The sequence below is a fragment of the Agrilus planipennis genome, unplaced genomic scaffold (genome assembly GCF_000699045.2).
Source record: "Agrilus planipennis isolate EAB-ADULT unplaced genomic scaffold, Apla_2.0 scaffold52, whole genome shotgun sequence".
Taxonomy (NCBI): Eukaryota; Metazoa; Arthropoda; class Insecta; order Coleoptera; family Buprestidae; genus Agrilus; species Agrilus planipennis.
This window is the reverse complement of record NW_020438883.1, coordinates 1,175,998-1,194,356: the sequence shown is the minus strand read 5'-3', so window position 1 is coordinate 1,194,356 and position 18,359 is coordinate 1,175,998. Positions and strand designations below refer to the sequence as shown.

Here is an 18,359-nt window from a genome sequence, read left to right as displayed (position 1 = left end):
AATTGCAGCGGACACTTATAAAGAAAAAGGAATAACATTATACGAATTTATATATAATAGAATGAGATGCACACAAGCAGAATTTGAGCATGTAGACCAGCAAAAATTGGTAAATTTAGAAACAAGCATTATCATTCCCTTTTAATTAAGGTTATTCCCTACTACTCCCTACTGCGTTTCTGTGTACATATGCGTATACCGACAAATTGGCTATATACTTCCGTATGTGGGTACAAGAACTTGGAATAAGGAACAGTAAAGTCGAATTTTTACGGCTGTGTTAGAGTTCGCTGCAATTTTACGAGAATTTCTGACAGTCGCTTTATCGCCTTCCGAAACTCGTTCGTTTCGATGCTGGGGTAAATACCGCCTTATTTTGTTTTCGTTTACCGACTCACCGAAAGCAAAGTTGGACGATATCGACGACTATTTACGTGAACTTATTGCTAACGTAAACAAACGGAGTTACACCTTTGCAACTTTTGGCAGTAATTTACTCCTTAAGTTCAGACATTTCAGCTTTTCGTTACGTATAACTATGTGCTTCGATTTCGAAGCCAAATTGGCTCGTCTTAACGTCAAAGCGGGCAGTTGACTACCATAAGGTAAACTTTGATAATTCCGAACACCCTACCAACCGTGGAGAAATTGGAAGGGTGAAAAAAAATCGAACGCACAATTTTCTAAATCGAAAAAGGAGCGAACATTCACTTTTATTGGACAATACTTTCTCTCGAGAAATTCTTTTTCTATCTAAAAGTTTAAGCAGTATTTCGACAGTATTTTCAGTGTAATGTTTGTAAAAGTTTTGAATTTATTCCAAACATTTGAAGAAATGTCATAATAAGGCAACACGCCAGTGACCAGGAATTTGAAGAATTCCACAGTTATTGAAAGATTGCGATTATGTCATCGACCTAGTCTGTACGAATCAGGCCAAGAAGTAAGGACAACAGCATAATGAGCTCTCTTGTACGAGTGCAATAACGAAAGGCTCGAGATATAGCTTATGACGTTTACATATATCATGCCGCGAAAAAAATGATATGAAAAAGTAATACACAAATTCTTAATCTACGTGTTTGAAAGTTTCGTACGCGCTCTGTCACTCACGTACAAGCATGTGTGTAATAAAATCAATGTATCGATTACCGTCGGCTCTTGTATAGTTCGCTCTGTATGCGCCGCGGGCTATCTATAATTAATCAATAGTCAGGACCGGCCGTAGCCATCCATTTAGGCGTCCTGTAGTACTTGGCAGCCTGGGTCGCCCCACCCCCCTAAAGCCGGCACCGTCAATAGTCAGCAACCGTTACTGAACGACACATAAATGATCGTACAACAAAAGGATTTCCAGATTTTTTTAAAAATGTTAAGAGCAGTTGGTATGACAGGTGTCCAAATAAATGAGCATTTATAAACGCAGAATGAGATAACTGGTTAGTGTTATTGTGTACAATAAATTTATTTTGTGCATTTGTTTAAATAAACACCTATTGAAACTTATATCCTACTATGTACGTAACTCTTCCTAATTTTCGTAAACGAGGTGGGAATTTTGGAGCTAATTTTAAATAACTTGTAATTGTTTTATTTTGCGGATAAACCAAATTGGTACCGTTTACAGCAAAAGAAACACAAAATAACAAGCTACACCACTGATTGCAGTATAATTATTGAAGAAAAATATGAAAGGAAAAACTGAAATAAAGAATTTCGATGTTGACCGTTAATTCCCACTTCAACCACCAAACGTTAACGAAAACAATTAAAAAAGCGTTACGTTTTCTTTAATATTTTGTTTTATACTTCGTTGCGTAAAAGGAAAGCTGAATTACCTTTCAAGCGTTCGACGATACAAGATAAGATTATTTTTGTCAAAATTTCTATCTGAAAGATGTCACGATCGCATAAAGCCCGTGGTGTATTGGTATTTTGTAACACTCCCTCGAGAAAGAAAAAAAAAAAACGAAAAAATGTAATCAAATAATGTGAAAGCGGATCGATGAAAAATGAGTCTTCGTTTGCTGTTATAATCAATCTATCACTTTGACGGCAACAATACGTGATAAAAATGAAATTGTAACGAATTAACAAGCAAACGAAAAATTGCGGATAAATATTTTGAATGGTAACATAAATAAATGCTTTTACCAAAGTTTAATTAATTTTTGGATACCTGTGCAGACAAATATACCTTTGAGTGCAATAGTGAGAGGCTCGAGATATAGGTTATGATGTTTATATTTATAATGTTGCGTCTTAAAAACAAAAGAAACTAAAGTACATATACACATTGTTATCAATAATTGGTTTTGACGTCTTAAAATGAATTTGTTTTTTAATATTTCGTTGAATATATACTATTTCTGATCAGTACTCCGTTGTTAATGTTGTTATCACCGTTACATATAACATAAACAATTTAGTTTTTGGTATTTTCAAGCCAATTGATAATTATGTTTTCTTTGAGTAAATAATTGAAAGTTTCACGGGGCTTGTCAACAATTTCGCAAATTATAAAATTATAAAAAAGAAAATAAAATAACCAATCACAAAATAAAACAGAATTGAGTATTGATCGAGATCAAGTAGATAGAATTTAAGTGCAGTAGTGAAATGTCCGAGATATAAATTTTGACGCCACGAAATTACAGACACATAAAATATTGTAAATAAGCAGGGCGAGGCCTATTTTCACAGGTAGTCATTTGTTAAGTTGTTAAATAGTTAATTAGTATCAAATACACAAAAAAAAGTTTGATACTGTATTAAAAAATAGAGCATATAAATAAAAACTCAAGAAAACAAAATGTATAAATACCTAAGCATAAATATAAGTAGGTACTTACCCGAGTTAGGAGTTCCAAGCACCGACGAAGGTCTAGGTTTAGGTTGATCATCTTCCATTGACGCCTCGACTTCCTCCCTGTATAAATTGAACAGAGAAGCTACGCATTTGAGCCTTAAAACCCCGCTATTGTGGTACGATTTGTGATCGATGAAGTGCTTCAAGCCAATACGAACGCTAACTTCATTTGGATTGAACGTTGACGGTATTTTACTGTAGTAACTATCATTCACCTGTAATTAAAAATCTAATTGCAAACAAAGAAAATATGAAATAGGAAAATTATTTACCTTGACTCCATTAACAAACCATGTCAGATTCATCGGGGGATAAGAGTATGGTGATGTACAATTGGCCATAACAACTTGACCTAAGTCCGATGAATAATTTCTAGTTTCTATTTGAGGTTTACTTTGGGGTACATCTGTAACAATTAATTACGAGAGTTAACAAGATTTTCGTTAGCACCATTGGTTTTTACGACACTATATTCAAAATGCAATATGGAAATCATATAAATACTTTTTATACCTAATAAATTCGGAAAAGGTTGTTAAAGGTGTATGTTTGGAGCGTGGCGCTGTATGGGTGCGAAACATGGACAGTGGACGCGGCGGAAAAGAAAAAGTTAGAAGCGTTCGAAATGTGGTGTTACAGGCGAATGATGAGGATTTCGTGGACAGAGAAGGTTACAATTGAAGAGATATTAAAAGGAACAGCAGAATAGAGGATTCTATTGATGTCAATGAGAAAGACGCGAGATAGGTTGGTAGGACACCTTCTCGGGCATGACGGTCTAGTCAGAGACATATTAGAGGCAGAGACGGGAGTTAGGAGGGGTAGAGGTAGACCTCACAGAGATACTGAATGAATAAAAGTGAAAAATTGAGAGACTCGTGTCTCTCGTAGAAAGACTGGGACTGGGAATGTTGAACTTAGAAAATTTTAACCATGTCTATCGAGACACCACTTATTGAAAGATTCGAGTCTCTCGTTCCGAGACTGGATACGAAATGAGGGTCTCTCTATGCCACACCAGAGAGACTCGATGAAAGACGGAGACTTGAGTCTCGCTTTCAGAGACTCTGAGAGACTGAACATTTTTATCTCGGATAGATTACTGTTCGCAAATAGTTAAGGATGTGGGTTCTGGTTTTGGGGAAATGCGAAGATTAGCTCAGGATAGGAAAGAGTGGAGGTACGTGTTCAACCAGTCTTAGGACTGACGCCGTTATGATGATGATGATGATGATGATGATTAATGTATCTGACGTACTACCAGAACACAATCAATTGTTTTTGAGTACCTATAAATATATTTTTGTGGTCATATAACTTATAACGACTTAAAATTCTGCACAAAAACATTAAGCAAAATATTAAATATTTCTGGTTCACCCCGTATACGTTAGATGTTAAAGACTGAAGAAGACATCTGCTAACGATAAGTGTGGCGAAATTAGTGTGTTAAACTTTAGAATACACAAGCCGAAAAAGCTTAGAAAAAGTTAAGAATGAGGGTTGTTCTAGTTTTAGGGAAATGCGAAGATTAGTTCAGGATAGGAAAGAGTGAAGGTGCGTGTTCAACCAGTCTTAGGACTGACGACATTGTGATGATAAAAAACTTTTTTAAGGGAAAGAAGAGCTATTTTCGTTGGAGAAGCTACAGATCACGTTATGCATATGGCGCGTTATTCGAGAGAGAGCTTTACCCAGATACCTACTAAATACTTGGAGTTGCATCTTCGGATAAGCATATTTTTCCAAGAGAAAATCCGTAACGATGCACTCTGTTATCGTAGATGCACACATTGGCGGCAATCACGTATTTTTCCGAACAACCCGTTTAACGGGTACATTTACCACACACACACACACACACACACAGACACACCCCCTGCACACGTTCAACCCCTCTCTCGCATACATATTCTCCTAGGACGATCCACGATAAGAGCGGCAAACGTGTCGATTTGACGGCGGCAGGATGACATTAAGAAGCACTCTACACCACCGCAGAGAAGGGTGTATTGGGACTTGCATAAGACTCCATTAGAAACCCTACAGCGGCCCTATTTAGCGGCACTATCTACTACTGCTATTTCACTTATCTTATCGTGGCGAATATTAAAACGAATATCGATTTGATTTGAGACCTAAAAACGTTGTCGTGGTTTATCTTTAATTTTTGGGCTTCAACAAGTGCTCGATACCGAAACCTTTTTCGCCTTAACGGAAAAAGTTTTTAAACACGAAGGGAAGTTTCGTGAACAATCCTCCGATAGTTAATCAAGCGAACGGGAATGTTTACCGAAGAATGCCTTTTCCGGAAGCGTCATGGGGACCATAAATCTTAAGAAAATATCCGAATTTTTCCAAGTAGAGTGTAATTTAAAAATCGATTTTATGTCAATCTTATAGCATCTCGTAAATGGTGTCTCGACCTACTTTACATTAAAGTTTAATTTTTCTACTCGATATTTTTCGCACATTATCTGCATGCGTCTTCAGATTTCAATTTATCTGTCACACTCTAACAGTCTTAAAGATAAATGCATGTTACGTCTAAAGGGTATCGATTCAATAGTTCTATCTTTAACATATTCATGCCTACTTTACATATGCAGCTTACCAATCAAATAAAGATTAATTTGGAAAAAGAAAAGGTTAGAAGCGTTCGAAATGTGGTGTGTTACAGGTCAATGATGAGGATACCGTGGATAGAGAAGGTTAGAAATGAAGAGGTATTAGATAGAATAGGAGAACAGACGACTCAATGGAAGTCAATAAGAAATAAGCGGAAACAAAAAGTTAAGGATATGAGATGTACTAGTTTTAGGGAAATACGAAGATTAGCTCAGGATACAGGAGAAAGTGGAGATGCGTATCTAACTAGTCTTAAGACTGATGCCCCATGATGATGATGATGATGATGCTGATTTTCTGAATAATTATTAATCCCTACAAATTATGTTACAATGTTTTGAATGACTGAACTTTGTCAGTCAAAACAAAATCTATCTCATCAAAACGAAGCAGCGCTATTTTGGGGTTATTCCAATAACGAAGAAGCTTAACAAAAACAGAAAATACTTTTTATTAGAACGTTATTTGGTTATCATGCAAATGATTCCTGTTATGCACATGTAAATTTGACTGAATTCGATGCATAAAGTTTACTTATTAACGAAAAAACTACATTTGTTATACGTTCGTGATCCATTCAATTCATAGCGTTTGACAGACGGATAATTCAAATGTCATTTGTCATACAAATTTGAAAAAGTTTTTATAATTACGATTTCTGCATGTATAATATACATCAAATCCCTCAGAACACATGTAAATTTGACTGAATTCGATGCATAAAGTTTACTTATTAACGAAAAAACTACATTTGTTATACGTTCGTGATCCATTCAATTCATAGCGTTTGACAGACGGATAATTCAAATGTCATTTGTCATACAANTTGTATATAAGTTGTATATATTTAGTTCCTGTTTGTTACTTGTTTTGCTGTTTGCCGTTTATATTCATTATTATGTTTATTATATATGTATTCAACTACCCGGAGCCTTTTATTAAACAACCCCTAGACAAGTGAAAAACCCTACATTAGAAGTATTGTTTGATGATTTTGAACCATGCCAGAATATAGAGGAGGCCGAAGTCATCTGTGAGAGTGATGTAGTTTTATCAGAAGTAAGTGAAAAAAAATCTAAACACAATGATGAAGAGCCAGTCATCCAGGCACGTGCCTTGGTTCAGGTACCTGCGTTCAGCAATAGTAACGTCATTGCGTTCAGCAATGGAAATCCCATTGAGTTCGGGAATGGGAATCCCATTGGCAATTCTCCATTTATTACCATTAATTATTATCAGTGGTAATNGTAATGCCATTGCGTTCAGCAATGGAAATCCCATTGAGTTCGGGAATGGGAATCCCATTGGCAATTCTCCATTTATTACCATTAATTATTATCAGTGGTAATTTAATGGCATTTTTTTAATGGAAATTGAATGGAAATTTTTCTTACGGGTATGCACCACTTCTATTTTCGGGCTTGAACTAGTCACGCTACTAGTTTCAGTTTGTCAAATTGTTGTCGTTATCTGTGGATACTCAATTTCCAATTCACTCTGATATTTTACATTCGACAGCCCAAAGAAAGCCGATGGTTATCTGTTGGGATTAGAAATTAAATCTACCATTTTCACATATTTCTTTTCTGAAGAAGCAACAGCTTTGTAACAGTAAGACGAGGTTTAAAGTCTACTAGTGAAAACATAAACTTGTAACAATCTACTAGTGTATATACGAAGTGAAAAGTTTTACGAAGAACATTTAAGCGGTTGTCCATCTGGGCTGCGCCTCAAGGCGTTTTCTTCTCTCTCTTCTAGACTCGCAACGCGGAGCCCTTTATGAAACTACTTAAATTCTTAAATTGTCATTTCGGCGTGTCTCGTCAGCGGAAACCAAGGAACTCTAATTGCAGAACTTATTCCCCGAGTTTATGGAAAGCACTTAAATGCTACGCCGTAACTATCTTCAACGGAATGAAATGAAATGTTTTTATGAGAGTAATGAAAATCGCAAAATAAACGTGCAATATTCCGCCGCCGTTTTCGTCATCATTATTATCATTTTGTGACAATCAGGTCGGAAAACAGGAAAAGACAAAGACATTAGGATCACAAACTTTACCATCAAGGTAAACCAACTTTTAAAGTTTGACACTGAAACAAAACTATGACGATGAGCTGACAATAAGAACGCAAACGTCTGCTTACATTACCCTCCTTCTAGAAAATTTGGACGATAGATAGAAATACAGTTCTAGAAGGAGCAAGATAGTCCTGTTTTGAATTAGAAAATTGCATACTAGTAGTTTTACCCTTAACACGACAAAAGAGTAAATAAATAAAATTGCAACTATGATTAGATATATAGTCTTAAGACTGATGATCGGATATCGGACAAAAACGTCGACTATCCGTCGTGTAATTCGTTCAGAGAAAAAATAAAAACCAAACACCAGCAATAACAAATTAAGTATCACAAAAAATTACCTAATAAAAATTGGTAATTAAGATTGCATTGAGGTAAGCCGTGTATCCTAATTTGTATTATTTACTAATTACTATACTATTTATTTGTTACTTCGAGCTTGCAGACTTTTAGTGTTTATAAACATTATAAGCTCGTTTCAACGGTTTGAACTCAACCCTCTCGTTGAAAATCCACCAACCAAAAGTGTATATACTTAATTGGAACGTTCACAATTGGCATAATACGAAATAGAGCTATCGCATTTACTTTCTTCTTTTAACTTACTAAATAGATTACAGCAGTTGTTAATAGAAGGTCTAATTTTACTCTCGACAGACGTTATAGGGAATATCGTAAATAGAAAAGAGATGTCAGGTAGGAATTGCAGCGGACACTTATAAAGAAAAAGGAATAACATTATACGAATTTATATATAATAGAATGAGATGCACACAAGCAGAATTTGAGCATGTAGACCAGCAAAAATTGGTAAATTTAGAAACAAGCATTATCATTCCCTTTTAATTAAGGTTATTCCCTACTACTCCCTACTGCGTTTCTGTGTACATATGCGTATACCGACAAATTGGCTATATACTTCCGTATGTGGGTACAAGAACTTGGAATAAGGAACAGTAAAGTCGAATTTTTACGGCTGTGTTAGAGTTCGCTGCAATTTTACGAGAATTTCTGACAGTCGCTTTATCGCCTTCCGAAACTCGTTCGTTTCGATGCTGGGGTAAATACCGCCTTATTTTGTTTTCGTTTACCGACTCACCGAAAGCAAAGTTGGACGATATCGACGACTATTTACGTGAACTTATTGCTAACGTAAACAAACGGAGTTACACCTTTGCAACTTTTGGCAGTAATTTACTCCTTAAGTTCAGACATTTCAGCTTTTCGTTACGTATAACTATGTGCTTCGATTTCGAAGCCAAATTGGCTCGTCTTAACGTCAAAGCGGGCAGTTGACTACCATAAGGTAAACTTTGATAATTCCGAACACCCTACCAACCGTGGAGAAATTGGAAGGGTGAAAAAAAATCGAACGCACAATTTTCTAAATCGAAAAAGGAGCGAACATTCACTTTTATTGGACAATACTTTCTCTCGAGAAATTCTTTTTCTATCTAAAAGTTTAAGCAGTATTTCGACAGTATTTTCAGTGTAATGTTTGTAAAAGTTTTGAATTTATTCCAAACATTTGAAGAAATGTCATAATAAGGCAACACGCCAGTGACCAGGAATTTGAAGAATTCCACAGTTATTGAAAGATTGCGATTATGTCATCGACCTAGTCTGTACGAATCAGGCCAAGAAGTAAGGACAACAGCATAATGAGCTCTCTTGTACGAGTGCAATAACGAAAGGCTCGAGATATAGCTTATGACGTTTACATATATCATGCCGCGAAAAAAATGATATGAAAAAGTAATACACAAATTCTTAATCTACGTGTTTGAAAGTTTCGTACGCGCTCTGTCACTCACGTACAAGCATGTGTGTAATAAAATCAATGTATCGATTACCGTCGGCTCTTGTATAGTTCGCTCTGTATGCGCCGCGGGCTATCTATAATTAATCAATAGTCAGGACCGGCCGTAGCCATCCATTTAGGCGTCCTGTAGTACTTGGCAGCCTGGGTCGCCCCACCCCCCTAAAGCCGGCACCGTCAATAGTCAGCAACCGTTACTGAACGACACATAAATGATCGTACAACAAAAGGATTTCCAGATTTTTTTAAAAATGTTAAGAGCAGTTGGTATGACAGGTGTCCAAATAAATGAGCATTTATAAACGCAGAATGAGATAACTGGTTAGTGTTATTGTGTACAATAAATTTATTTTGTGCATTTGTTTAAATAAACACCTATTGAAACTTATATCCTACTATGTACGTAATTCTCCTTCTCTTCCTAATTTTCGTAAACGAGGTGGGAATTTTGGAGCTAATTTTAAATAACTTGTAATTGTTTTATTTTGCGGATAAACCAAATTGGTACCGTTTACAGCAAAAGAAACACAAAATAACAAGCTACACCACTGATTGCAGTATAATTATTGAAGAAAAATATGAAAGGAAAAACTGAAATAAAGAATTTCGATGTTGACCGTTAATTCCCACTTCAACCACCAAACGTTAACGAAAACAATTAAAAAAGCGTTACGTTTTCTTTAATATTTTGTTTTATACTTCGTTGCGTAAAAGGAAAGCTGAATTACCTTTCAAGCGTTCGACGATACAAGATAAGATTATTTTTGTCAAAATTTCTATCTGAAAGATGTCACGATCGCATAAAGCCCGTGGTGTATTGGTATTTTGTAACACTCCCTCGAGAAAGAAAAAAAAAAACGAAAAAATGTAATCAAATAATGTGAAAGCGGATCGATGAAAAATGAGTCTTCGTTTGCTGTTATAATCAATCTATCACTTTGACGGCAACAATACGTGATAAAAATGAAATTGTAACGAATTAACAAGCAAACGAAAAATTGCGGATAAATATTTTGAATGGTAACATAAATAAATGCTTTTACCAAAGTTTAATTAATTTTTGGATACCTGTGCAGACAAATATACCTTTGAGTGCAATAGTGAGAGGCTCGAGATATAGGTTATGATGTTTATATTTATAATGTTGCGTCTTAAAAACAAAAGAAACTAAAGTACATATACACATTGTTATCAATAATTGGTTTTGACGTCTTAAAATGAATTTGTTTTTTAATATTTCGTTGAATATATACTATTTCTGATCAGTACTCCGTTGTTAATGTTGTTATCACCGTTACATATAACATAAACAATTTAGTTTTTGGTATTTTCAAGCCAATTGATAATTATGTTTTCTTTGAGTAAATAATTGAAAGTTTCACGGGGCTTGTCAACAATTTCGCAAATTATAAAATTATAAAAAAGAAAATAAAATAACCAATCACAAAATAAAACAGAATTGAGTATTGATCGAGATCAAGTAGATAGAATTTAAGTGCAGTAGTGAAATGTCCGAGATATAAATTTTGACGCCACGAAATTACAGACACATAAAATATTGTAAATAAGCAGGGCGAGGCCTATTTTCACAGGTAGTCATTTGTTAAGTTGTTAAATAGTTAATTAGTATCAAATACACAAAAAAAAGTTTGATACTGTATTAAAAAATAGAGCATATAAATAAAAACTCAAGAAAACAAAATGTATAAATACCTAAGCATAAATATAAGTAGGTACTTACCCGAGTTAGGAGTTCCAAGCACCGACGAAGGTCTAGGTTTAGGTTGATCATCTTCCATTGACGCCTCGACTTCCTCCCTGTATAAATTGAACAGAGAAGCTACGCATTTGAGCCTTAAAACCCCGCTATTGTGGTACGATTTGTGATCGATGAAGTGCTTCAAGCCAATACGAACGCTAACTTCATTTGGATTGAACGTTGACGGTATTTTACTGTAGTAACTATCATTCACCTGTAATTAAAAATCTAATTGCAAACAAAGAAAATATGAAATAGGAAAATTATTTACCTTGACTCCATTAACAAACCATGTCAGATTCATCGGGGGATAAGAGTATGGTGATGTACAATTGGCCATAACAACTTGACCTAAGTCCGATGAATAATTTCTAGTTTCTATTTGAGGTTTACTTTGGGATACATCTGTAACAATTAATTACGAGAGTTAACAAGATTTTCGTTAGCACCATTGGTTTTTACGACACTATATTCAAAATGCAATATGGAAATCATATAAATACTTTTTATACCTAATAAATTCGGAAAAGGTTGTTAAAGGTGTATGTTTGGAGCGTGGCGCTGTATGGGTGCGAAACATGGACAGTGGACGCGGCGGAAAAGAGAAAGTTAGAAGCGTTCGAAATGTGGTGTTACAGGCGAATGATGAGGATTTCGTGGACAGAGAAGGTTACAATTGAAGAGATATTAAAAGGAACAGCAGAATAGAGGATTCTATTGATGTCAATGAGAAAGACGCGAGATAGGTTGGTAGGACACCTTCTCGGGCATGACGGTCTAGTCAGAGACATATTAGAGGCAGAGACGGGAGTTAGGAGGGGTAGAGGTAGACCTCACAGAGATACTGAATGAATAAAAGTGAAAAATTGAGAGACTCGTGTCTCTCGTAGAAAGACTGGGACTGGGAATGTTGAACTTAGAAAATTTTAACCATGTCTATCGAGACACCACTTATTGAAAGATTCGAGTCTCTCGTTCCGAGACTGGATACGAAATGAGGGTCTCTCTATGCCACACCAGAGAGACTCGATGAAAGACGGAGACTTGAGTCTCGCTTTCAGAGACTCTGAGAGACTGAACATTTTTATCTCGGATAGATTACTGTTCGCAAATAGTTAAGGATGTGGGTTCTGGTTTTGGGGAAATGCGAAGATTAGCTCAGGATAGGAAAGAGTGGAGGTACGTGTTCAACCAGTCTTAGGACTGACGCCGTTATGATGATGATGATGATGATGATGATTAATGTATCTGACGTACTACCAGAACACAATCAATTGTTTTTGAGTACCTATAAATATATTTTTGTGGTCATATAACTTATAACGACTTAAAATTCTGCACAAAAACATTAAGCAAAATATTAAATATTTCTGGTTCACCCCGTATACGTTAGATGTTAAAGACTGAAGAAGACATCTGCTAACGATAAGTGTGGCGAAATTAGTGTGTTAAACTTTAGAATACACAAGCCGAAAAAGCTTAGAAAAAGTTAAGAATGAGGGTTGTTCTAGTTTTAGGGAAATGCGAAGATTAGTTCAGGATAGGAAAGAGTGAAGGTGCGTGTTCAACCAGTCTTAGGACTGACGACATTGTGATGATAAAAAACTTTTTTAAGGGAAAGAAGAGCTATTTTCGTTGGAGAAGCTACAGATCACGTTATGCATATGGCGCGTTATTCGAGAGAGAGCTTTACCCAGATACCTACTAAATACTTGGAGTTGCATCTTCGGATAAGCATATTTTTCCAAGAGAAAATCCGTAACGATGCACTCTGTTATCGTAGATGCACACATTGGCGGCAATCACGTATTTTTCCGAACAACCCGTTTAACGGGTACATTTACCACACACACACACACACACACACAGACACACCCCCTGCACACGTTCAACCCCTCTCTCGCATACATATTCTCCTAGGACGATCCACGATAAGAGCGGCAAACGTGTCGATTTGACGGCGGCAGGATGACATTAAGAAGCACTCTACACCACCGCAGAGAAGGGTGTATTGGGACTTGCATAAGACTCCATTAGAAACCCTACAGCGGCTCTATTTAGCGGCACTATCTACTACTGCTATTTCACTTATCTTATCGTGGCGAATATTAAAACGAATATCGATTTGATTTGAGACCTAAAAACGTTGTCGTGGTTTATCTTTAATTTTTGGGCTTCAACAAGTGCTCGATACCGAAACCTTTTTCGCCTTAACGGAAAAAGTTTTTAAACACGAAGGGAAGTTTCGTGAACAATCCTCCGATAGTTAATCAAGCGAACGGGAATGTTTACCGAAGAATGCCTTTTCCGGAAGCGTCATGGGGACCATAAATCTTAAGAAAATATCCGAATTTTTCCAAGTAGAGTGTAATTTAAAAATCGATTTTATGTCAATCTTATAGCATCTCGTAAATGGTGTCTCGACCTACTTTACATTAAAGTTTAATTTTTCTACTCGATATTTTTCGCACATTATCTGCATGCGTCTTCAGATTTCAATTTATCTGTCACACTCTAACAGTCTTAAAGATAAATGCATGTTACGTCTAAAGGGTATCGATTCAATAGTTCTATCTTTAACATATTCATGCCTACTTTACATATGCAGCTTACCAATCAAATAAAGATTAATTTGGAAAAAGAAAAGGTTAGAAGCGTTCGAAATGTGGTGTGTTACAGGTCAATGATGAGGATACCGTGGATAGAGAAGGTTAGAAATGAAGAGGTATTAGATAGAATAGGAGAACAGACGACTCAATGGAAGTCAATAAGAAATAAGCGGAAACAAAAAGTTAAGGATATGAGATGTACTAGTTTTAGGGAAATACGAAGATTAGCTCAGGATACAGGAGAAAGTGGAGATGCGTATCTAACTAGTCTTAAGACTGATGCCCCATGATGATGATGATGATGATGCTGATTTTCTGAATAATTATTAATCCCTACAAATTATGTTACAATGTTTTGAATGACTGAACTTTGTCAGTCAAAACAAAATCTATCTCATCAAAACGAAGCAGCGCTATTTTGGGGTTATTCCAATAACGAAGAAGCTTAACAAAAACAGAAAATACTTTTTATTAGAACGTTATTTGGTTATCATGCAAATGATTCCTGTTATGCACATGTAAATTTGACTGAATTCGATGCATAAAGTTTACTTATTAACGAAAAAACTACATTTGTTATACGTTCGTGATCCATTCAATTCATAGCGTTTGACAGACGGATAATTCAAATGTCATTTGTCATACAAATTTGAAAAGTTCTTTATAATTACGATTTCTGCATGTATAATATACATCAAATCCCTCAGAACTCATCTAACTTTAAAAATCGTTCTTTACGAATGATTCTTTTACCAGGAAAAACAGCAAAAGCAAAGTAGTAAATCGTGCATATTGGAGAAAAAAGAATTGAACAGTTTTGTCATCACGACAGCATGGTTTTAATCATCATCATAAGGTCGTCAATCCTAAGACTGGTTGGACACGCACCTCCACTCTTTCCTATCTTGAACTAATCTTCGCATTTCCCTAAAGTAATCTAATCTAGGTCTACCTCTACCCCTTCTAACTCCTGTTTCTGCCTCTAGTATGTCTCTGACTAGATCTTCATGCTTGAGAAGGTGTCCTACCAGCCTATCTCGCCTATTTCTTATTGACTTCCATAGAGTCCTCTGTTCTCCTATTCTTTCTAATAGTTCTTCATTGCTATCCTTCTCTATTCTTTTAATACGTATTAATATTACACTTGCATTCATTAAATTCGGCAAAAAGACTGAGTGGTCATTTAATTTTTTTTATCAGTGTTGAATGGCTTTCGCTACTTTTGAACATGATCCCAAATTTATAGCAGTAATTATAATTCATTCGCTCGCGTGAGTACTACGTTGCGACATTTCTGGTCGGATTAATTATCTTAATGAGATGGATGCATGGGGTACTGCGGAAATTTCCGCTGGGGACTTTTACCGACACTAATACATAGATAAGAAGAGAAAGTAAAATATATTTAGAATACGAGCATTTTATTGATCTTACTCGAATATAAAAAATTAAGATCACAATCAAACATGTACAAAATGTGGATAATGAATAAAATCATTAAATTCTTTTTTCGTTACGTTGTCCTCATTACATACTATAAACCCACTCTTTCAATAAAAGCAGAATTCACTAACAAATTTAAAAAGTGTTAAAACTACACTTACTACAGTAGTCACATTCTAGTAGTTGAATGTTGAAATACCTAAAGAAAAAGTTCCAGTGAAAGGAAAGAAGAAAAATGTGTGCAGGGTGTTCCAGTTACGCACAGTGGGCAAAAAGCAAGCGTCAATTAGCCCCTTGTTTGCACGCAGGATGCAAAAACTGAATTGAGATGGATGCCGTGACGGTAACCGAGATGAGAATCAACTTGTTGCGGGAACAAATTTCCGGAAAAGTTCCTTCTCTCATTGGAGATAACGTTCGCAGGAATTAAATGCGGGAAGTGAAGGCAAATATTGAAAAGATAAAAAAAGAACCAAGTGATACACAACGAACTCACCAAAAAAATTATTTAATAAGAAGCAATTATTTCCGTTTCAAAATCACCTTATACCTATCAACTTTTTTACTTGATACTTTGTTTATTTTTGCACTAGTTTATGGTAGAATTAAACTAAAACACCTTTAAAGTTAAAAAAGTTACGAACGTATGTAGCTAAAGTGAAAGCTTTTGTAACATGTTCAACAACAAGTTCAATTTCCCGTTATATTCTCGATTTTTAATAGTTAGAATGTGCAAATATGTACGTGATAATCAATACATTGACTTCCGGCGGCTATTGAGTACGGCCGCAGACAGGGACCGATCGATGACCGGCNGTATTTTTCCGAACAACCCGTTTAACGGGTACATTTACCACACACACACACACACACACACAGACACACCCCCTGCACACGTTCAACCCCTCTCTCGCATACATATTCTCCTAGGACGATCCACGATAAGAGCGGCAAACGTGTCGATTTGACGGCGGCAGGATGACATTAAGAAGCACTCTACACCACCGCAGAGAAGGGTGTATTGGGACTTGCATAAGACTCCATTAGAAACCCTACAGCGGCTCTATTTAGCGGCACTATCTACTACTGCTATTTCACTTATCTTATCGTGGCGAATATTAAAACGAATATCGATTTGATTTGAGATCCACCAACGTTGTCGTGGTTTATCTTTAATTTTTGGGCTTCAACAAGTGCTCGATACCGAAACCTTTTTCGCCTTAACGGAAAAAGTTTTTAAACACGAAGGGAAGTTTCGTGAACAATCCTCCGATAGTTAATCAAGCGAACGGGAATGTTTACCGAAGAATGCCTTTTCCGGAAGCGTCATGGGGACCATAAATCTTAAGAAAATATCCGAATTTTTCCAAGTAGAGTGTAATTTAAAAATCGATTTTATGTCAATCTTATAGCATCTCGTAAATGGTGTCTCGACCTACTTTACATTAAAGTTTAATTTTTCTACTCGATATTTTTCGCACATTATCTGCATGCGTCTTCAGATTTCAATTTATCTGTCACACTCTAACAGTCTTAAAGATAAATGCATGTTACGTCTAAAGGGTATCGATTCAATAGTTCTATCTTTAACATATTCATGCCTACTTTACATATGCAGCTTACCAATCAAATAAAGATTAATTTGGAAAAAGAAAAGGTTAGAAGCGTTCGAAATGTGGTGTGTTACAGGTCAATGATGAGGATACCGTGGATAGAGAAGGTTAGAAATGAAGAGGTATTAGATAGAATAGGAGAACAGACGACTCAATGGAAGTCAATAAGAAATAAGCGGAAACAAAAAGTTAAGGATATGAGATGTACTAGTTTTAGGGAAATACGAAGATTAGCTCAGGATACAGGAGAAAGTGGAGATGCGTATCTAACTAGTCTTAAGACTGATGCCCCATGATGATGATGATGATGATGCTGATTTTCTGAATAATTATTAATCCCTACAAATTATGTTACAATGTTTTGAATGACTGAACTTTGTCAGTCAAAACAAAATCTATCTCATCAAAACGAAGCAGCGCTATTTTGGGGTTATTCCAATAACGAAGAAGCTTAACAAAAACAGAAAATACTTTTTATTAGAACGCAAATGATTCCTGTTATGCACATGTAAATTTGACTGAATTCGATGCATAAAGTTTACTTATTAACGAAAAAACTACATTTGTTATACGTTCGTGATCCATTCAATTCATAGCGTTTGACAGACGGATAATTCAAATGTCATTTGTCATACAAATTTGAAAAAGTTCTTTATAATTACGATTTCTGCATGTATAATATACATCAAATCCCTCAGAACTCATCTAACTTTAAAAATCGTTCTTTACGAATGATTCTTTTACCAGGAAAAACAGCAAAAGCAAAGTAGTAAATCGTGCATATTGGAGAAAAAAGAATTGAACAGTTTTGTCATCACGACAGCATGGTTTTAATCATCATCATAAGGTCGTCAATCCTAAGACTGGTTGGACACGCACCTCCACTCTTTCCTATCTTGAACTAATCTTCGCATTTCCCTAAAGTAATCTAATCTAGGTCTACCTCTACCCCTTCTAACTCCTGTTTCTGCCTCTAGTATGTCTCTGACTAGATCTTCATGCTTGAGAAGGTGTCCTACCAGCCTATCTCGCCTATTTCTTATTGACTTCCATAGAGTCCTCTGTTCTCCTATTCTTTCTAATAGTTCTTCATTGCTATCCTTCTCTATTCTTTTAATACGTATTAATATTACACTTGCATTCATTAAATTCGGCAAAAAGACTGAGTGGTCATTTAATTTTTTTTATCAGTGTTGAATGGCTTTCGCTACTTTTGAACATGATCCCAAATTTATAGCAGTAATTATAATTCATTCGCTCTCGTGAGTACTACGTTGCGACATTTCTGGTCGGATTAATTATCTTAATGAGATGGATGCATGGGGTACTGCGGAAATTTCCGCTGGGGACTTTTACCGACACTAATACATAGATAAGAAGAGAAAGTAAAATATATTTAGAATACGAGCATTTTATTGATCTTACTCGAATATAAAAAATTAAGATCACAATCAAACATGTACAAAATGTGGATAATGAATAAAATCATTAAATTCTTTTTTCGTTACGTTGTCCTCATTACATACTATAAAC

The 18,359-nt window shown here is 35.7% G+C and overlaps 1 protein-coding gene across 2 annotated transcripts in view; it reads right to left on the bottom strand.

Annotated features, from left to right (window-relative positions):
• LOC108734667 (titin-like) overlaps window positions 1–18,359 on the bottom strand; it is a 285,054-nt gene that overhangs the window by 173,800 nt on the left and 92,895 nt on the right. For both annotated transcript variants that reach the window (XR_003232563.1, XM_018466310.2), the window contains exons 5-6: window positions 3,142–3,275; window positions 2,853–3,084 (exon numbers count right to left, since the gene is read on the bottom strand). Coding sequence is in view for 1 of the 2 variants with exons in the window: in XM_018466310.2 (XP_018321812.2) it covers window positions 2,853–3,084; window positions 3,142–3,275 (366 nt within the window). In the remaining variant the exon portion in view is untranslated. The remainder of the gene's footprint in view (window positions 1–2,852; window positions 3,085–3,141; window positions 3,276–18,359) is intronic.